The 22,163-nt window shown below is 39.7% G+C and overlaps 3 protein-coding genes across 3 annotated transcripts; all 3 read right to left on the minus strand.

Moving 5' to 3' along the window:
* Positions 1-1,380: 1,380 nt before the first annotated feature.
* LOC306739904 (thrombospondin-type laminin G domain and EAR repeat-containing protein-like) lies at positions 1,381-8,464 on the minus strand (the record flags this gene model as incomplete). The annotated part of the gene is made up of 13 exons (XM_079221983.1): positions 8,366-8,464; positions 6,368-6,591; positions 5,572-5,945; positions 5,067-5,157; positions 4,815-4,971; positions 4,556-4,687; positions 4,393-4,463; positions 3,898-4,056; positions 3,619-3,820; positions 3,267-3,499; positions 2,378-2,556; positions 2,145-2,246; positions 1,381-1,534 (listed from the first exon to the last, which is right to left on the minus strand). Exons 1-13 carry the CDS (start codon positions 8,457-8,459, stop codon positions 1,381-1,383), a joined length of 2,172 nt encoding a protein of 723 aa, XP_079078109.1. The 5' UTR covers positions 8,460-8,464.
* Positions 8,465-10,619: 2,155 nt separating this feature from the next.
* On the minus strand, positions 10,620-14,515 carry sumo3a (small ubiquitin like modifier 3a). Its single transcript, XM_079214399.1, has 4 exons — positions 14,376-14,515; positions 13,402-13,530; positions 13,164-13,235; positions 10,620-12,988 (listed from the first exon to the last, which is right to left on the minus strand). Exons 1-4 carry the CDS (start codon positions 14,394-14,396, stop codon positions 12,926-12,928), a joined length of 285 nt encoding a protein of 94 aa, XP_079070525.1. The 5' UTR covers positions 14,397-14,515; the 3' UTR covers positions 10,620-12,925.
* A 1,084-nt stretch (positions 14,516-15,599) lies between these two features.
* On the minus strand, positions 15,600-21,553 carry pttg1ipa (PTTG1 interacting protein a). The gene is made up of 7 exons (XM_079223545.1): positions 21,371-21,553; positions 20,577-20,629; positions 20,245-20,353; positions 18,967-19,069; positions 18,015-18,080; positions 16,985-17,031; positions 15,600-16,436 (listed from the first exon to the last, which is right to left on the minus strand). Exons 1-7 carry the CDS (start codon positions 21,456-21,458, stop codon positions 16,399-16,401), a joined length of 504 nt encoding a protein of 167 aa, XP_079079671.1. The 5' UTR covers positions 21,459-21,553; the 3' UTR covers positions 15,600-16,398.
* Positions 21,554-22,163: the final 610 nt, after the last annotated feature.

Here is a 22,163-nt window from a genome sequence, read left to right on the forward strand (position 1 = left end):
GAAAATGGCGTCTTCTTCCCAAAACTCTAACGACTTATTTAAATTAAGTTTTTTACAATGTAGCTTCTGGCACGGGCTATTCCTTCCGCTGTCTGCCTTAAAACAGATGACAAACAAGGCGTAAATAAAAACACCGTCGGTGAACTGTAGGCAGCCATGTTTCTTTCTGCAGAAGAGGGAGTGGTGCATTGTGGTACTTGTAGTACTACACTCGGGTTACGCGTGTACTCCAAACACTAACATATGATAGTTTTATTACTTGGCCAATGAGTATACACATAATTAGTGAAGTTTGTTTGTATTTCTGTGATTTAGTGCCACTTTATGAGCCATAAAAATCGTATTTTCATAACAACAAGAATTGTACCAATAAAAACTACATTTCCGACAAGTCTAGTCTTGAAGTTATTGGCTTGTAGTCTTCTGAAGCAAACTATGGAAAAATAACTATTTACAGTTGAGGGTGTCTACGAAGAATGGGAGTTATGTGCCCAGGGCCATGCAAGCTAAGGTAACCACTCAGCAGGATTATGATTGGCCACTAAATTACTTGGAATAAAAAAGGTTTGCCATGTGTGCTCCAAATGAGCGTAGCTGAATGTTAGCCAAAGCATAAACAACTCTTGTCTTGCACATAAACTTTGGTTTATTGTAATATCAATATAATTATCATAAATATAATTCATACAATAAGTAACAACCAGTTGATCTTTTTTAGAAAAGACATTCCAGTTAATGTTAATGTTAAAAATACTCAATACAAAATGTGTATACAGACAATTAGAAATCTAACAGACGCTCACTCTCTGGAGCTCTAGTTATTTACTTTACTCAAAGCACACAAATATACAGATATATTCCCATACAATTCTTGAACATGTGACATGTGTGTAAAAATGAGGTAAATCAAATAAACTAGCGCTGTCTGTTGATATTATGGGGTAACTGTATGCAGGGCTGGTCCTTAAACCAAATTCCACCAACCAACATATTTTTTCTGAAATGTTCTAACTACAAAACATAATTCTCATTTCATTCAACTGTTAAATCATATTTTGTCATCTCGTATTTCCCTTAATGAGGGCCGAAACACCTTTCAACACTTTCAAAACTTTAAGATAACCTAGGATATAATTATTGTGAAGAAATACAAAATTGTTTAATCTACGCCAATTTACTGCCTAAAACAGTCATATTTTAGAATCATGACCTTAATGGTTGCTGCGGCCCTGGCCGTATGTAAATTTAGAACAGGCACAGTATTATGAAGGCACATTTACTTAAACACACTCACATTTAAAATATTATTTCAAACATTTTCTTAGACAGACACAGACTCAAACATAAACAGAGTGAACAAACACACTCTAATTGTTTTGCCTAGTGTGTTTTCAGCCTAAACACTTTGGAGAGAGGTGCTTTGCCACTAGAGTAGATCAGATATGATTCTCCTTTAGAGCTAAAAAACTCCCAGTCACTGCACCCAATCGTTGGGAGCCAATGAACAGGAACAAATCCTTCATATCCCTGCCACCTAAAAACAAACAGAGAGGAAGAATCAGACGAAAGCTGTATTTGCATCTGCTAAAAATGGACTCTAGGCCCAGGATTAACTGGTTTCGGACAAATTTTTCACCCCAGGACAATTTTTTTGACAATTTTTCGGACTATTCTTTCTTTCTTTTCTTTCCTCTTCTTTTCTTTCTTCTTACCGGCCACTCCCTATGCACACTTCATATATAAACACTCATGACACTTTACATACACTTTAACTTAAACACACATGTCACTTTAACATACACTTACATTAACGTTATCTGTCTGTCTGAACACTTTATCTTATACTTGATTTAATATCATTGCACTGTTGTTGTCGTTGATTGTTGATTGTTGTTTGTCTCGTCTAACGTCTCATGTCTAATGTATGCACCTTCCGCCTAGAAAAATTCCTTGTTTGTGTAAACATTCCTGGCAAATAAACGGTTTCTGATTCTGATTGTGATTCCTTGTGAATCCTCACATGTCAAAAGTGCTAGACTTTCACTAGGAAAATAGATCTACATTACAACAGCACTAAATTAGAGGGCAATCAGAATAGATGAATTATTTCCCACTGGTAGGGGTGTTGCTGACAAGTTGAATACCTGTAAAGAATGCTGTTGAGAGAGTAGGAATCTCCATTGAAGGAGTTTGCGACAACCAGAAAATATTCCTCCCCGAGGCTGAAGAACTCCCAGTCCACTGCACTGGAGAGATGGAAATGTATGTGGTGATGACGAGAGGTTGAAATGGCAGCAATAACAGGTTATTACACAGAACATGTTCTCATAATCTGTATGTATACACTTGGCATATCAAAGTATTTGCGTATTTGTACCTGTAGGTGACAATATCCTGGAAGCGTACAAACAGCTGCCCAGTCAAGTCCAGTTCGTAGATGGTGGAGTTGATGGCATATTGACTTGGTCCTTTGCCGTGGAGTCGATGTCCATTGGCAACAACTAAGAAAATTCTACTTCCAATTTGAAACATTTCCCAGTCTGTGGCGCAGAACGTCTATATTGACAATGGGAGAGAAACCGTCCAGTGGTTTTACTCGGGCAAAAGATGTGAGTACATTTTTGACGATTGTTTGCTGGAACATATAGACAGAGACACTGAAAGAAAAACAGAAAAAAAAAAGTAATACATGTAAAACAAATGCCAAAATTAAATAATTTGAGGCTTTTACGTGATTAATTTCCACCTGCCCCAAGGTGCCTCACATCCAGCTGTGGAGTTCCCCTAAATCATCTGCCTATGATTTTGTGTGACGATCAATGTGTCAACACTCCCTCTTCAAATGTGGCTTATATGATTCACTATCAGTTACATGCCGAAGCACTGCTATCGCTCAAGCAAATCATGGCAAACCGCACACCTCTATTTTTGGCCCCGTGGCCACATGGACACACCCATTCTTTGCTCCTCATATCTCTTTCATTACCCTTTTATCTCTCCCTGTTTGTGTTCACTTCCTTCTGTGCGTTCAGACGTTTTTCATACTCATCTCAAAGATACAGATCTCATCAGAGAAAATCAAAGCCCAGCTGGGGGAGAAGATGAATGGTATGGAAGCCATGCAGAAAAATGCGACACTAAAGTGCTATTGAGTCTAATTTACCCCCACAACTCAAACACCTTCTGAATTTACCCTGTATTGTGGTAGGGTAGTCTTTTTAGGCACATGCTGCATTTATTTTTGCTCTTTTATGTTCACCACATACCTTAATTGTCTGAAAAACCTGGAAGCTTCCACGGACCCAAATATAAATGACTGAGTCTACAGAGGTGGTCACTCCATCAAATGCATTGGCGACCACCAGGAAATGGTACGGCCCCACTGTGAAGAACTCCCAGTCGTAGGCCCCTGAGGTCGGCAGCATTTGGTGAACCTCAAAAGACTTGGTTAACCCGTTCCATTTGTAGATCACACTGTCTATAGTGTGATTATTGTCACCTGAAAGACCAACCAGAAAAAGAGAGAATGAAACAGAGTAGTTTGATATTTTGTAAATGTCATGCTAAGATTTCTGGAAGTAAACAGGTCGTCATTTCATGGATATTTAGTGTATATACCTTGTCTGTGGTTGGCCACAGCGAGATAGGTTTGTTGATCGATGCTAAAGGCCTCCCAGTCCCGTGCACAGTGGGTCTGCAGAGTCTGGAACCGCACAAACTGTTTTCTTCTTTTGCTCCACTTGTATATCACAGAAATGTCTGTCTCTGATACTTTCCGCTTGTCTGGCCCGTCGGCAGAGTTAGACACCACCAGAAATATCTAGATGAAAGTAACAAAACACCAGGAATATCAACTCGATTCATGTTGCATAACCCATGTCTTCCTTTCTGTCATACCTTCTTGCCGATGCTGAAGTGTCTCCAAGCAAGAGCTCCATATGTGCTGATATTCTGGTAGAGCTGGAAACCTGTGTGGCTCCACAGATACACAGCTGAGCCAGAGGCTGACCTATGAGCCATTGCAGCCATCAGACCCATGCCAGCTACCTCGAACACCTAAAGATTGGATAGAAAAATAATACAAAAAAGATACAGATATTTATGCACAAATGTTATCATGTCAAAACTAGTACTGCAACAGAAAATGCAATATAATATAATATTGACCAGATCACATTCAGGAATGGATACTTTTCTATGATCTGAAAACAAAATGGAAAAGTGCTGTGGTACCCAAACAATTTTTTTGTGACACAACACTCTTGTCCCAGGATGTATATCTTGTATTTCACAAGAAAACTTTGGGGAAAAAAATCTGCAAAATCTGCATTCTACTATGTACATAAATACATAAAGGTGTAAATATTAATATTTTACAAATCTGAAGGATACCTCTATATCGTGTGTCTCTGAGCTGGTGGTGAGGACCTGGTGTTCCAATACGTAGTCAAGTCGTTTTTGATCTGAGTCGAAAAGGAGGTGAACATTTTGTCAATTTTAAACTTAATAAAGACTTTCTCGTGAGCGGATGAATGTTTGGATGTTGGAGTCTCACCCTCCAGCACAGGGATCCACACTGCACCATCGCAGAGGTAAAGGCATTTCCTGAGCGGATTGAACCACATCTGGCCTTGTACCAGCACTGAGCATGACCGCTCCAACCCCACTGACACTCGCTCCTCTGTTTCTGAGCGTTCATGATCGAAACACAAAGACAAGCAGACAATCAGCGAGAAAAGGAAGCAGAAAAGCATATATGTCATGGCTTTCATCATACTGTGTGAACAGCATTGTAGAATCTGTTTGCAAGTTACCATGGGAAGTCACATGGTCATGAGCCTCCCTCCCCATGGCATGCAGGTCTGAGAGAAGTGGTGGTACTGACAGCACTGCTAGTTGGGGGTCCGAAGAGGGGCAAATGTGATGGGTGGCATCCAAACCTGGCACCAAAACCAGCTGGCGCAAAAGACCCTGCATGGGGCAGCAGATAATAATCAAAAGAGGGGACATGAGAAAGCATGTGTGGTCTATCATGAAAGTGAGTGAAAAGGAAATATAAGACTTACTGAATACAAGCCTTTCCATCTCCCCCGACTGCCAATGTGGAATTTCGATCCCTGAATGTTGAGGTCTGAGGGAAAAGGCCTGGAGGGAACACTGTTTGCCATAAAAAGACATCATTATTTCTAATAGCTGAAGTAATTTGTTTTTCCTCTTTGAATATAACTTAAAGACACTGTAATTAAAGAAGTCTCCTCCATTCTTCTGTTTGTAGGACTGAGACAGGAATCGTATTGTATAGGCACAGTACAGGAGCTGATATTTCTCCCCGACTGGGTGCCAGAGGCAGTTTCCGTTAAAAGCCATCTATCATGTACTGTCAGGCAACTGTGATATGGCTGCAGGGTGTGAGCAGATTGGAGCAGGGCCACTATATTGTGGTGAAGGATCTACATTCTATCCCTCAAGGGAATTCAGAGGTAACAGGAAGAGAGGATGGTAGGAGACAGACAGTGCACCCACCAAGTGAACAGAAGACGGAGATGAGCAAGAAAAAAAACATGAACTTACATTTCCAGGGGTGTGTTGCAGTCCACTGTGAGCCTGACATGATGACTGTCAACACCTAAAACCAGAGTGTGCCACTGGTTGTCAGCCAGTCCGGCGCCTTGAAACACCCAGTGCTCTACGACCCCTCCGTGACCTCTAAAAAGGAAGTGCAGACGTTTTTTCGAGAACCTCAGTCCCAGGATGACCCGTCCATGTTCTGTATTACTCTTGACTCGCCTCTTCTTCTCCCTCTCTCCATGTCGTTGTACTTCACCGACAGTCCTCTCTTTATTCCTTTCCAAAATGTACCCTTTATCGTGCTCCTCTTCCTCCTCCCCCACTCCTCTTTTCTCTACTTGCTTTGGCTCCTTCAAGGAAAATATGTATTCATTTCTCTGGAAGGTAAATGGGAAAAACACTGTTCAGCAGGGGTGGAAAGTAACAAAGTACTGCAGAGCTGCAACGATAAGTCGATAAATCAAGACAATAGTCCACTCTACATATAATGTACTACTAACATATTTCAACATGTTACTTTGTAGTACTCCTCTACTACATTTCAGAGAGAGATGTTGTACTTTTTACACCACTACTGCTTCTAAATCACTTCTCAGAAGTTTTATAAACTACAGTGCATTGTTACATAGTAAATAAAACTACCCCAAAATATACTCTGCTCTGTAATGCTCTGAAATGAGCACTTGTAATATATATTTTAAGTTTGAGTACCAATTTGAATGAGTACTTTCACTGAAGTAAAGAATCTGAGTACTTCTTCCAGCACTGGTATTCAGTACCGACGAACTTGGATGCTCACCTTGGGAGCAATGCTCGGGACTTTTAGTGTCACAACAATGGAGAATTCTTTGGGGAACAGGTCGCAGTCCACCAGCAGCTGGGAGGAGGGAAAGCTCATAGAGGGATTGGGGCTTGAGAAATGCACACCCCTCACCCCTCCAGCCTGCTTCACTTGCACCCCTGTCATGAGTTTGGAGGGGTCCCTCTCGAGGACAAAGGACAGAAGATCCAGAGGGAGCAAATCTGCAGACAATGAGCAGATACAGAGGTCAGGAAGATTGTTTTACTGCTCAAGGCTTTTGATGCAGAAATTCCTAAACCAGTTGTCTCTCTCTAAAGGAGCCCTGAGATTAACAGAAAAAAACAACATTTCCAAGATTGTTTGCTTCCCAAATGATGTTATTTTTCTGAAAGTTTCTAAAAAAGTATTCAAAGTTAACCACAGGAAAAGGGAACATCTCATAAGAATTGATGTAATGTTTGTGTATTTACTCAAGTTCTGTATTTATATACAAAGTACTTGGTCTTTATTTGAGTATTTTCTTTTCATGCTGTACTCTTATACATTTCAGAGGGAAATATTGTACTTTTTACTAAATATAATTACTTGATAGCTTAGTTGCCTTACAAATATAAGTAACTAAGCACAAATACGATTAAAATGATAATTGATTTTTGCATACAAAACATATGAAAAGATTATATAATATAATGTAGTATATTCAGATAAAGCTGAAATAGACAATGAAATATATCATCAATCTGCCTTGATCATTTTCCATGCAAAATCTTTCAAATAATAATAATTGTGAAAGTTTCCCTCTGGGCTTTGCCTGATTATGACAACCATTTCTCACCATTCGGAATTTTTTACAATCCAAACAATCAATCGATTAATAAAAAAAAAAATCAGCAGATTAATCTATAACAAAAAACAAGATTTACCGCTTTGCGGCTGTATGCCTCTGCCAACCAAGCATGTTGCAGTTGACATCTATGTCTGTCCAGAATGTTATGACTTAATCAATCAATTTATCACATTCAACATTTTTGTGAAATACTCATAATTAGCATTAGTTATGGCAAAAACGGTGTTTTGTGGAGCCACAGTGACCTTTGACCTTTGAAATTCTAATCAGTTTATTCTTGAGTTTAAGTAGATGTTCGTGCCAAATTAAAAAAATTAACTCACTTTCTGAGATACCACGAGAAGGGGACGGACATGAGGTCACAGTGACCTTGACCTTTGACCACCAAAATCTGCCGAATTTGAAGAAATTCCCTCCAGGTGTTCCTGAGATATCGCGTTCACGAGAATCATACGAACGGACAACCTGGCTGCGGCTGTCGCCGGCACCGTGGCAAAACAATAATTTAGTAGTAACAGCCATGTAGAAACGTTTGCTAATGTAACAGTACTTTTACAGTGTGGTATTAGTACCACACTGCTCAAAGGTTAATAAATACCATTTGAATAGCTTTGTTTTTGAGGGCACACGCCTTAAAAAGTTTGAGAATAACTGCAATAAACTAATAAATCAACTAATGACATGGCACGCAGGAGTCGCGGCTGTGTGAGAAAGAGCCCTGGGTGGTGGTGGAACCATAGTAGATTTTAGGAGGGGTTATATAAAGAAAGAGGCTCCTTGAACAGCGTGAATAACAAAAGAGAATTGCTCTTAAATTGATGAGACACCTTTTAAACATGTACCCTGTTTGTCCTGATATTCTGATGTGTTATGGAATCCTAACCACATCCAATGTCTGTACTTGTTTGTGGATGTTAAATTAAGGTAATATTGCACGCACGCAAACACTCCCACTGCACTGTAAGCATAGACAGTTGGAATTATCCAAAAGAATTTTAGCTGGAGGGGTTTCCCAGGTTTTCAGATGAAACCGTAAACCATCCATTGAATAATCATTAACTGAACATCAGATCTGTTTAAGTGAGCTGAGGTAATAGAGAGCAAAGCTTAAGTTGAAAGAGGTCAAATAGAATAAAATGGTACAATACCTGTGCAACGTCTCCATGTGTCTGCGGTGGAGTCAATGGCCCTTAACCCCAGGAGGAGGTGCAAGAATATGAGCGATGTCATCACAAAAAGCATCTTTAGTTCAGTTGCCAGCTGGTACAAACGTCTCCATATTTGTCTTTGTGTGGCTCCTGTTGTCTCTATCTGAAGTTACAATACAAACCAGACAACCGTGCTTTCTTCATATTGATCCAAGTGAGCTTCTTTTTTTTTTATCCAAAGAAAATGTCCAGCCAACAAACTCTGTTCAAAGTCATGAAAGGCTACCTACAATTCACAAATAGACAAAGAAAAGACCTAAAGCTGTGATTACTCTGTGCTTAGGGGAGGAATCCATGCATCTGTGTGGAAAATCCTGCACCTGCAGCTCCTTTTAAACACCAGAGCCATGCAAATCACCAACCAGCCTGTCACTCACCCTCCCTCAACCGCCTCTAACCTGCCAGAGGGGTGAGCTGCTACACTTGGTGTGTGGGTGTGTGTGTGTTGGTGTGGGTGCGCACTCACATACACACAGACTGATTGACAGATAAGCAGACTATTTTAATGTAACCGTATCGGGGAAGAAACTGTCAAAAGACAGATTCCTCCAAACATTCACGACATGAGAGGCCTTAGCAGACAAAATGTAATTAAAAGAAAACCTAAAAACAACTGAACATATGTGACCTTTGGTCCACTAACTAATAGACAGATGGAGCTGAGCTATTATCGTATTAGCCGTTATCCCGTAGTTTATTACCTGAGAAACCGTGGAATGTGCATGAACCCAGCTGTGATATTAAAGTATCAAAAAAGAATGTCCAGTAAATATTACTAGTTGAAAGAGTAATGAAGTCCCAGGGCAGTGAAACTCGGAATCACTGCAATGGCAGGAGGGTCGATTTGGCACAATGTTTACATTGCAGAAGGTGACTTTTAAATACAAAGTTTTGATTATCCATGGCCACCAAACAATTTAATTCCACGTCTAAGTCTATTTGATCCTGGGTTGTTGGTTACCAGGAAATAATCAGACTGTTTTGACAGACGTCGGCATCTCGGGTTGTCAGATCTCTCCGAAGCCTCTCATCCTCTGACTGGCACATTTACAAGGCAAATGCACTTTGCCTCTCTTCCTCTCGCCCACATTAACAGCATAGACGGCACACAGATCAGGATGCAAGATATCAACTCTCTCTTGCTCTATTCCATTCATTAATCTTTCTTCCTTCCTTCCTTCCAGGCATGGAGTTTCAGAAGGACCTGTTGAGATGCAAATAACATGAATTTAAATTGTCCATTCACGCGCATGCTGTTCCTTATTCCTTCACTTTGCTGCTATCCGTCGTATCACTATTCCAGTTGTTCTGAATGTAACCAGTCAGTCAGTGTGTCAGATGAAATTTAAGATTCTAAAATCAGGATTTCCTGGAAGTTATTTGAAATAATTATCAAACCAATAAGATACCAACATATTTGTTTAGCCTGCTTCTTTCAATTTAGTGATCCTTGGTCTCTAAAGGTGACGTCTAAAATACATTTGCGTTTCAGGGCCCTCCCGAAATAAGTAATTCTAACTGTGTGTTAGATCCAATGTCAAACTTCAATTATATGCAGAATTCTTCTGTCGCTTTTGTATTTTTGTACAAGTGTGTTGTGTGGGGGATAAACAAGCCAGACAGACACGTGAGACTATCGTAGTTAACTGGCACCACCTAGCTGTCTATTTTCATCAGGACACGTGGAGTTTCTTTCTGTACTTGGGCATACATGTCGAACAGGGCCGCAGTGGGAATTGAAACCTCGTCTTGCATAATGGCCCACAAGGGGTACTGAAGAAAAAAGGAAAAGTTTATATAACTGGTCTGCAAAAAGACATTGAACATTGAAAAATGGTAAATCAACAGGTCTTCAGCCATATACAAATGAAATTTCCACCTTTACAATGATTGTGGTCATTATTACATTATAAGCATTTAATTGCATTTGGAACAAGCAACCTCTTACAAAACCTAAATGCTTATGTTTACAATACAAAACTATATATCACACAGTCACTTTATAGCAGCCGATCCCAGCTGACATTGGGCAAAGGCAGGGTTCACCATGGACAGCTCGCCAGACCATCACAGGACTGACACACAGAGACAGAACAAAAATTAACAATCTACGTTGCATGCGGATAGTTGAATTATTGACCAATTTTGTATACACAAATACAAAATAATGATGCTTGCAACAGCAATTCTGAGTACCAAACTATATTTATTGTATACAGTAGTAAAAGACCACAAATAATGTACAAATCAGTAGAGAAACAAATAACATGACAAGACACGGGCCCCGTTCTTTGTGCAGTACATGACTTAGCTCATGTTAGCCAGCTCAAAAGATCTCGCTCAAGCTAACTCAGTTGTTCAAATGCAAGTGGAAGGCTGTCTTGATAACTGTGCTCTTATTTTTGCGATACTGGAAAGCTAAAACCAGGATCGTTACTTGTGACTGGCGTGTGCAGATGTCATCGAGAGTAAATAACTCAGATGTAGCACGTCTATGGAACAGTTTTGTCTCATGCTTGATGTTAATGACTGTGGAAATGACGAGATATGGGTAGTCCTTAAATGTAATTGAATATTTATTGAGGCCAGAGTGGACAGTAGTGAATATTTCAGCAGGTGGCAGTACAGTTAATGTCTTTAACATTTATGTTGAATATGAATTTGGGAAAAGTAGAGTTCACAGTGCGACAAAAAAAGTTGATTCATCCTCTGCAATTGCATGTTTTATTTTGTTGTACTTAAGTATGCAAGACTTTACTTGAACCTCGTTCAGCGATGACAATACTAATCAGTTAGCGTCCCCGAAGATGGAGCCTCATCTGAAAATAAACTAAAGAGTGTTGTCATGATCCAACTCAGTCTGTATAAAGCTGCACAGTTGCAGGATTTGTGCACAAGGACATCCTGACTGAACTTAAAAACCCAAGCTCAGGTCTGGCCATCAATCAATGATCAACTCTGATCTACGTACAAAGAACGGGGCCCTGTGGGTACAGAACACTATTCTCCCAAATCCATTGGTTGGCCTCCTTGCCCTCCCGATATGCAACAAACTGCATGCATCCTAGTCTGAACTGTAACATATTGAAGACACTCGTCACCACTTGGGATCTCATCGTTTGCAGCACTGCAGTCGGGCTTTTTAAACAAACGGCCTGAATTGTCTGCCTTGTACACACAAGGAAACAGCGTGGCAGTGAAAAGTGTCTTCAAAACGTGTTGACGAAAAACATACCGACTTTTGTTGGACATCCCTGTTCAACTGGAATCAGCTCCTTTTCAAAACACATGTAGAATCAGCTGTCTCATCAGCCAACATCCGCAAGGACAATACAGAGATGAGACAGCTGATCCCAAAACAGCATTGAGGAAAAACATTCAGTCCCACCCACTACTTTCACTCCCCAAAATGAAAATCCCACAAGCAGAGCCACTCGTAAGAATACCGTAAGGACTGGCCAGGTTTATCAGAAAACTGAGTTATGCATTCTACATCAAGAGACTTATCTTACACAGCCAGACCCTTACCATCTCAAAGGATAAATTAAATTCCCCTCCCCTAAACAGGCATTTGTCTGGATGAGCGAATAAAAGTCTGTACCACACATACCCACAACCTTTCTCAATTAGTAGAAGTCAAAGAGGAAGCCAATAACATCAATGAAATACAAACTCCCTTAAAATGTGACTGTTTTGACCTTGCAGTTTGCTTTTAGAGTGATCCAAGTACATCAAATATGAAACAGAAGTTCGGTCTTTGGAGTATTGGTCCAAGCAACCCAACTTTTACCTAACGCTCACTCTGATACTTCTGTACAAGAAAATCAACAAGCTCCCTGGTTGTTAATTGTTAAAAGAGAAATCAAAAAAAAAAAAATACAAAAGCATTGCAGAACTCGTTAGCAAAAGCCCCTAAAATGTAGAGATAATTAAAATACTTTTTGACAGGAGAGCAGGAGCCACCAGTCAGACAAAAAACACACAAAAGCGAAGTGAAATGGAAGGCGACCCGTGTGTATTAAGTTCAGATAGTGCTTCCACTTCAAACCATTTTCATGCCCACTGCCTGTGACCCCGGACAAAAACTGCCAGAGCCTCGCATTTGACCCTGATGGATGAAAACCTTGACAAACTACTGGATACTAAGCTTTCACTGGAGAGTGAATGAGAAGCGTGGACAAACCAGGAACCGCTGTGACGTGCTGTTGGTCCAATCACAGCCTGCGTTGCCAGAAGGAATTGTTGTCCTGATTGACCAGCGGAGAGACTGTTGACACGCACAAAAGTTCAGTCCTGGCTGAGACGAGTACATTAACAGCTGAGGAGCCCCCTCCCCCCACACACCTGGCAAAAAACCATGACATATCTTGAAACTGAAGAAATAATAATAATTATTAATATTATAATAAGGATGATGATAATAATAATAGGCTGAGGGGAGCGATGGGGAGGGACAGTGAAAGTGGCTGAGGGCGTGGTCGTCAATGAGGTGGGGAGGGCTTAACAGTGCCCGCCTGTCTGCTGCTGGAAAACATCTATGGTGTCTTCATCTTCCATCTCCAGCTGAGAGAAAGAGAGGGAAAGAGATTCCAGTCAGTGAAAATAAACAATAACTGAACAGGTAAAATGATTCAGAGACAGAAGTATAAAACTCTCTGATTTAAGACTATTCAGAGATGCTGAACTGTCAATGAGGTAATGAGAGACTATAACGGTGAAAAGGAGAATACGATCTTACCTGTGCAGGTGTATCTGTCTCATTGATAGGCTGGCCATCAAACCTGAACCTGATCTGCCTTATTGCGAGGCCCTGCAGAGGCAACAACAGACATGAGGATGAAGGAAAGCATTTTTGGGACAGTAAGAGCAAGGCAAAGTGTGCAGGTTAACCGGCGACGCTGACTGAGGTGGAACAGCAAATCCCAAAATAATAATGTTGCTGGAGAGGAAAGTAGTCATTGAGGCGTTCAGCTCACCTGTCGGTCACAGTATGCCTTCATTAGCTTGCTGAGCGGTGTGTGCCTTTTGATTTTAAACTGGACCACCGACCCATCTTGCCCTGCAACCTTGAGGTTGATGTGATCATTCTCAGTCTTCACTCCCTCCTGCAGAGACAAACGCGTTGAACATCAGGTAAACCAGCAGTAACGGTGACACCACAAACATTAGTCAGAAGTTTATACAACAGTCACAGATGCATCACAAAAAAAAACCCACGATTAAAACAGCCAAGTAGGGAGCAGTTACCAGACTTCAGGCTGCAAGCCTGTCACTTTGTGTGAAGGAATACAGTCTCCACTGGTGTGTTTAGTGAGTTTTTTTTCCAGTTTAAACGTATATAGAGCAATGCATGCTGGGTACAATGTGTTGCTTCAGTCATAGATGCTAATGTTAGCATGATTAGCTCCGGGCTAGTTGGTTGACACGCCAGCCCTTTAAGACCACTGCTGAGTTTAGCTGCCGGCTAACGACGCTAGCGCTTTTGTTTTGTGTACGGAGGCAAAACAAGCACCGGCACGTTTAAAAAACAACCACAAAAGCACGGCTACGTTAGTCGGTTCATATGCGTGCTTTCACCGCCATTGGCGCTCTTTTGACGCCGCTGCAGTTGCGGCATTTGTGGCGTTGCGGACATAACGTGGTCCCGTTTTGACAAAGAAAAAAAATCCGCAAATGACAATCATGGTTTGATTGGTATTTATGCTCGCAGTTTTCGAGACTCTGCTTAGTTGGACAGAATATCTCCTATCGCCATCTACAGTGTGTTGTGTGCGCGCAGGTAAACGTAGATGGCTGTGCGGGTACTCATTCATTTGCGAAACAAACACTGCGCCGATTCAGAGAAACGTGCAAACCAGGCCATTTTAGATTGCACATCTGAGAAATGGTTTGGCAGGAGCTCGACTCAGCCATCTCTTCAAATCTACAGCTCTCTAAACCTTTATCTTACCTTTGGCTTTTCCTCTGACATCTTGGCTGTATTTCGTGTGTGTGTTTTCAGAATAGTCGGTTAATTGGGCAGTATTTGTCTTTCTGCCGCCTTCTGTCCTCTCCTTTCCTCCGCTGACGGGAACGCGCTTTGGACCGATGTTACACACACACGATTGGATCTGGGAGGATCACGTGACGACCAAACCGCGGGAGTGCGGAAACGGGGGCGCGCACCTATGCAAAATACTCGAGCACGCGGACAGAAAAACTATTCGTACTTTAACAGGTATTTGTAGTAAATTAGGTGTTAAAACAATTATAAATAACGTTGAATTAAGTCATGAAAAAAAATCAAAACACGTGGCAGTCATTACATATATAAGAGCATGTACAACACATTTTCAAGTGCAATCTAAAAAAAAGGGTATGGCTTTGAAAAATATAACATCAGCAGTAACGGAAACTACACAAACACACAGTTAAGCAAGCATAAAAAACTTAGTTTCCCCTCCAAAAAAAACTTCCATACTTACTTGGCACTGGTAGTTTTGACAACTGCTTGAATGTCTCACAGATGTTATTGACAATGTATGTGTGCCTTAACGGGTCTTGAATTGAGAATTGAGAATAGGGTGAACTGTGGAAGCTCATTGCCTTTCAATATCTTCATACCTTTTAGAGTAACCGTTTTTTAATTTGTTGTGTACTTGTGTTAATTACAAAAAAGACTGAACACATCTATCATATCAACTAGATTGAAATTGGTTGACTTCTCACAAACCCTCACTAGTGTCTAATCATATCAAGGCACTACAATTTTCACTTTAAATATATAGTCATTTGAAATCACTGATGTGTCACTATAGTTTCCTTCAGTGATAGTGATTTGTTAATTTCCTTTGGTAATATCAATTGCTTCTTCAGAAAAATACAATTCAACTAATTTCCTTTTTGCAAATTCCCTAACCCATTATCGCCTGGTGATTTATCCGAATTGTATTTGTGATGGGTCAGATTAAATGTATGCTCAGGATGAATTCTGACATAAAATATCCCAAATGCCGTTGGTATAAAATAGGATAAAATATAAATGTTCTTTACCTCACACAGCAGGTGTTAGACTTCAGCCCCTAAAGACCTGGGGTGAGGTGTTTTAGGCATTTAAACTTCTCAATGTGGAGGTACTGTATCGAAGAGCCACAACCGTTTTAAGCAATGAACTTTCACTTTTTAATAACCCAAAATACAAAACTTAAGGAAGCAGTTGTGTTTTAATGTAAACATAATACAGGCAAAACACAAGCAATAAAAGTCCAGCACTAATTAAATAATTTATCCAAAGTCTTTTATTTGGCTTGTGTGTCTTTACAGGATACACAGGCTAATGTAGAATTCTGCAAACTTAGAATCAACATATTCAATATTCTAGAATGTAATGATTACTTTATCAATTCTAGAAGCAAGGGTGAAGATGTATTGATTTCAGTGAATCATACAGCAGTACCAGAATAAAAATGGCCTCCTACATTTTGAAAAGGGATAAGTCAATTTGGAACAAGAGAAGAAATCACAAAGTAAAAAAATAGAACAGATCATTTTCTAAGTACATCTCTAAATCAGCAGCAACTCAGAAAAGCAAAACAGATTTGCAGGTGCAACAATCGATTCTCTTAAGAAAGAAAAGAAAGATGGTACAGCAACCAAACTGGATTATTTTCCAGTCTGTACAATTAAACTTAAAGGTTAACCCTAATAAATAGTATAACTGATAGCCACAGGATCGACTATTATAGTATTGCAGAACACTGCTGCCTCTTAGGCCATCACATTGAACACACCATTCCTGTTTATTGGCTGGAGGAAGCCAGACGAACCTATATACCTCTATCTATAGATATATGGATATCTATAGATATACACAAAACTGAATTCTGAAATTGTCTTAGTTATAGTTTACATAAATTATCTTGTCTTCAAGACATGTTGTTAATGTCTGTTGCGTGAGGTCAGCGTTCAGGGGAAACAGAAGGGTCGGGGTGTACTCAGGCAAATTTGGAGTATGGATTTTGCCCACCTAGACCTGGAGAAACATAACACAATCAGTGGTGTCATACATTGATTTAAGAAATTAGTCTGAGATTATGTGGAATATTGTTTTCTTCCTGGAAGTTCAAATTAAAGCTACCAACAGAAGCTGCTTAGCTTAGTACAACAACTGGAAACAAGGGGAAACAGCTAGCCTGTCTGAAGTAAACTAATTAACGTGTTATATTGTGTTTGTATAAATGCCAAAACCAAAATGTAAAAACGACACACTTACTACACTGCGGGTAGCTTCATATGTACTACAAACATAAGATTGGTGTAATTCTTCTCATCTAAGCTTTGGCTAGAAATCATATAAGTGCATTTTCTAAAACATCTGACTATTTCTTTAATAATCATGTAAAGTATAAACCAGAAGAAAAAAACATAGCTTCATCTCATTTTGCAGTTTTTAATTAATTCTCCTATCAAAAGTTCAGAAGACCATATTTATCATTTAGGAACAAACAAAAAAAATATGCACTATGTTAGAATGTGCACATGTGTGTGAAGAAGTGTACCAGCAAGAGAGAGATCGCTCACCATATTTCTTCCTGATATCGTCATGTCTCACTTTCATTTCTGCCCTCCTGTAAAGACAAAGCAATCTCTTCAGACTAATCATATTTTTCACATACTTAAAAGTCATGTGGCCACAAACCAGTTTGACGTGTGCTTTTGTAGTTTGCTATGAAGGAAACCGATTTGGATCACGACAAATAATGCAACATGGGCAGCTAGTGTGTCAGGTGTCATGTAGATTGTATAACATGAGACTATTAAGAGACTACCAGAGAGAAGTAATACAGGGGAAATGTTAACATGCACCCTAAGGTGTGTATCGACCCAGAAAAGCCAAATATGGCCTTGTAGTTATTCAGATATTATATTAAAGTATATTTTGTGTGTGTGTGTGTGTGTGTGTGTGTGTGTGTGTGTGTGTGTGTGTGTGTGTGTGTATATATATATATATATATATATATATATATATACACACACACACATCTACTGTATATTGGGTATTCGTACTGCAAGGACAAATACAAACAAATATTATGAATCACTGCTGAATCAAGAGGTCGGCTGAACTTAACTTGAACAAGAGCCACAATAAACGTTACACATTGAAAGTGCTGTGTGCATGAAAACATTGATATGGGAGCAAAGCATATAAGAAAATGAATAACCGTTGGCTAAAAGCAGCATGGATGAGGGACGTGTGAGTTTTTTGTTCATGAGGGAGCATGGATACCCCTTCTTATGTAATCTATGGGATGAACCTGTAAATATTACACGATGGGAGAGCTTAGGATGTGGCAGTGAGGAGAGGGGGATGCGTTAACGGTGCGTCAGCGCACCGCTGGCAAGTTTCAGTTGACATCGTTATTAACAATTTGAACTGCAATGTCAAGTCCACCTTGTGCATCTGAGGTTACTTGTGAAGATGGACAATGTCTCTTGGAACATCTTTCTGCAAAGGGGATTTAACTCTCGATAAAGATGCACTCACAAAAGAAGGAACCAGGTCAGGCTTGAGACTTGTGTTGCCTTCACAAAGCATTATTTTTCTCACCTTTCCTCCTGCTTGGTTCTCGTTTTATTGGCCTGCTTTTCCATCTTGGCATCTGACCTTTTGGATCTGACACACAACCACAAGACCAAGGTGAATGTTATTGTTAGACAGGTCACAAGAAAGTACACAGTTTGTGTTCCGAGTGCAGAAACCTGAAGGTAACCACTCCAAAGCTGACAGAATGTACAGTATGTGAGTATTTGGCCATATTATCTTCACATGACTAGAATCACATAGCATCATGGCATGACACAGTGACAAAGTTAGTCATCCGACAGTAAATTCTCACGCCGGCCTTAAACACAGCATACCACACTTAACCCATCTGGGTCAATAAGTGCGTCCCTAAAGTTAACCACTTTTAACCCAATACCTGAACCTAACTATCTCTAAACGTAAAGCCTATATTGATAACTGACAAACCACAGATACAAATATCTCATCATCAAACAGACTTCTTTCCAACTACAAATCACTGTGGATCTGCCATAGTCTCCATTCTACAGACTAAAGTAGCCGTGCGCTACCTATGTTGAGAAGGTGATTGGGTGAGATACAGCTGCATATTTAAAAAGGTCAGATATTTATAGAAACATAATTGAAAAGGTTTGAGTGAGAGAGATGGGATCAGAGTTGAACATGCAAAACCCAGGAAGCAGAGTAGCCACAAAACCTGGTGTACATCAAAATAATTAAAATATTTACTGGGGATAAGATTTTATTTCTCACGAAATGTGTGATTTAGGGCTTATTCTCATTGAATTACAATAACTGGTATTTTTAGTTAGTGTAAGTGTGTATTTTATTCATGTCTCATGTCTAATGACACTCAAACAGACAGGTTACATAGTTCTTTAGCAATAACACATAATGAGTCAAGTTTGAGCTTTTTCCTATACCAAAAGGTCATCAAATAAGTACTAAATGCAGTTGCATTCTTGCAAACACTTACCCAAATGTCTCACACTTGCAGCAGCAGAACAGGCAGACCAGGAAGGCGATGATGATAATCCCACCAATTACTGCCAAGGTGATTATCAACGTCTGGAAGTTCACTACAGACCGAGACAGAGAAACACAATGTTAAACTATTTTCTACACCATGGCATAATCCCTCTAATCTTTATATGTACGTTTCAAGGAGACTATAAATGGCCGCGGCACTCTCAACCACTCTTAATGTTGTTTGATTGTAATGTTATTCTTAGAATTTGAAACATAAAAAGGTCAGTCCGCAAAATTATTTGAAGTAAAATTTACATAAACTGTTTAAGTACTTCTTATTTCAGAATGTTTAATTACCCATGTTCAACATTTTTGCTGGACTCTGACCTTGAGGTGTTTGATAAGGCTCGTACGTTTATCATCTTGTTTGGATTTGGCTACTAGTCCCCTGAAATATCCTTGACTGTATTAAACCGTGTGCGTGTGCGTGTGCATGTGTGCGCATACAGTATATATGCCCTCTACTGTATTTCCTTAGTACTTCTTTGCAATGATAAAGGTGAATGTTCGGTTGCAAATCAATGAGCAGCACTGCTTCATATGCTTTGATTTGTCAAAAAAAAACAGGCGCGTGTCTTATTATTATAATTAATTATTATTATTATTATTATTATTATTATTATTATTATTATTATTACTATTATTAGGTTATTTTATCTATGAGCAAATTTGCAACAGATTGTTTCAGGAAATGTATTATATCATAATATGCATTGATATCGTGAATACATTTATAATGTATATTGTGATAGAAGATAGTATTGCCTATACCCTACAACGCATTATGTTTACAATATGCTAGGTTGTCTATATTTTTAAGTTGAGGATGAGGCGTTGTGGCCACTTACTATTGGCAAAATTAGAATCACATACACTTCCATCCTTTTTAAAGATTGCTGGCCATTTAACAGAGAGAAGTGCTGTTGCTATGGTTACCAGTAGAACAGAATAGAACTACAGACATCTACAGGCATGGGCCTACTTTGTTGTTAAATGGCCCGTAAATAAACAAGTTCTCACAGAAGTCAAGGTGACGTATGTTTACTTAATTAATCTGTTACAGTAATGAAATAGTATAATGGGCAAAATAGAAAAATTAGAGGACACTATGACTATTTTTAAAAGATGTCTTTGTATGAGCTAGAGTTTACAACCCCTTTCCACAAGATTTTTTATTAATGCATATCTGTATGTAGATAAGTAATGCGTGTGTGCACTCTCTTACTCCAGCAGAGCCCCCAGCGTGCATCATTCAGCGGACAGAGTGCGTGGGGTGGAAGGATGGTCTTCACTGGATATGTTACACACAAATTGGTTGTGATGCACCACAGGCACTGTAAAAATACCAAAACGCATAATGTTCTCAATGCCATTAGAACAAACAATAATAGAATACACACAAAGTAGAAAATGGAGGAGGGTGGGAATGGATGACAGATCCTCAAACCAGTCTAACAGGTGGAGCCACTGGGTTTGGTCTCTCACTCTCTCACACTCACACACACACACACACACACACACACACACACACACACACACAGCCCCCCCAGGACTTACCGACACATTTCGCAGACATTCCTCGCAGTTTGTTGCATTCTTCGCCTCACAAACTGTGGGGGGGGGGAGAGTACATTTTGTTTTAACACCAAAAATTATCCACAAATGGTAAATAAGGGCGTGAACTCAGTCAACATGGTGGCTGTCATAGGTGCAAAAAGTTGGCTTCACAAGAGAAAGTACTCCAATATTAGCTGACAACACCATGAGAAGCAGATTAAATGTGGCCTGTGCTCACTGGGGTTTTTGTAACTACTGCTAATCCTCCTGAGGCATTTTCCATGGAGACACAGCACAGTAAACACAGGCTTCAGACCAGTCACGGTATTATCAGCAGACTGCAAAGGACAACAGCGTGGTTTGTCTCATTGTAGACCATGTTTCTGTCAAATTAAAAGTGTGAACAATGTCTCATTGCAGTGGGTTTGTTTGTTGCTGCAGGTTTCTTTACTCTGAAACAGAAAACCTGAGAGGAGTTGTGACCTAAAAGAGACATTGTTCCTGCTGAGAGGTTTAAAAAAAAAGAAAAAGATATGGAACTTACAAAGGCTCAAGGATATCACTGTTTACTTTGCCTTTATGTGGAGCTGATATAGCTTTTACCCAATAAGAAAATACAAACAAGGGAATATAAATCAGGAGCAACACAGCTCAAATAAAGTGTTTGGGTTGCTTTGTATCCTGTTTCATTCCCAATATTCAACAGAAAGAGAAGCTAAAACAATAAAGTCCTAAAAAGAGAAAGAATATTGTAATTCATGGCCAAAGAATCACCACAGTCACTGGTTCCCTACCTTGGCCAGGTGCGGAAGTCTGAGCGAAAACTGTCGCCAAACCGAAGAGAAGCAGGAGAACAGCGGGGAAAATCCGCGAATCCATCATCGCGCCTCTTAGACGCAGATTATTCTAAATGCTAGTCCTTAGACTTTTCGTCTGAGAAGATTTGGAAAAACCCGTGAGAGCAGAAACCGGAAATGTTTCGGTTGCCGAAACTCGAAAAGTGAACTTGCCGAGAAGGAACCAAACGCTGAATCCTGACGCACGCTCATTACGCACCGAAGACAAAAGGGAGGAAGGCGTGTGTGTGCGTCTGGGCAGTTGTTTCCTTTTAGGCAATAGGCTAGTGCATAAGTACAAGCACCAAGTCAGCAATATAAATAATACTCCATTGTAAGTGAAAGTCTTGCATTCAAAATGAAAAGTAAAAATGTTTTCTCATTTTCCTATATATTCGTGAGAGTGGTATCAATACCAGAAAGTGAATAGGCTACTATCCCTTTAATCTGGAAAGTAACTATATAGCTGTTCTCTAAACATAGAGGAATGTAAGTATAATTCTGCCCCCTGAAATGGATCTATAGTGCTTAAATGAATGTCCTTAGTTCCTTTCAACTAACGCTTGTGTGTCCAAATAAATTAAAAAAGACGACATGAAATAGAGGACAATAATTCCAATAATTTATTAAAGCATCATTTTGTAAAGCCAGTTACAAATAAAAAAGAACAACACACATATCTCTCTCTTTCTCTTTTCATTTTTTTTCATAACAAGCACAATGTTTTACTATGTAAATGATTATAATAAGC

The sequence above is a fragment of the Taurulus bubalis genome (assembly GCF_910589615.1).
Source record: "Taurulus bubalis genome assembly, chromosome: 1".
Classification (NCBI taxonomy): domain Eukaryota; kingdom Metazoa; phylum Chordata; class Actinopteri; order Perciformes; family Cottidae; genus Taurulus; species Taurulus bubalis.

Bases quoted from the DNA above. Each gene is read 5' to 3' on its own strand.
- sumo3a (XM_079214399.1), bottom strand. From the start codon at position 14,396: ATGTCAGAGGAAAAGCCAAAG. The intron at 13,236-13,401 runs GTGAGCTGAACG...TTGCCTCTGCAG, and splicing joins AGGCATACTGTGACCGACAG to GGCCTCGCAATAAGGCAGAT. The intron at 12,989-13,163 runs GTAAGATCGTAT...TCTTTCTCTCAG, and splicing joins AGACAGATACACCTGCACAG to CTGGAGATGGAAGATGAAGA.
- pttg1ipa (XM_079223545.1), bottom strand. From the start codon at position 21,458: ATGATGGATTCGCGGATTTTCCCCGCTGTTCTCCTGCTTCTCTTCGGT. The intron at 18,081-18,966 runs GTAAGTGTTTGC...GTTGTGTGTCAG, and splicing joins TGCAAGTGTGAGACATTTGG to ATCCAAAAGGTCAGATGCCA. The intron at 17,032-18,014 runs GTGAGAAAAATA...TTGTCTTTACAG, and splicing joins AGAACCAAGCAGGAGGAAAG to GAGGGCAGAAATGAAAGTGA.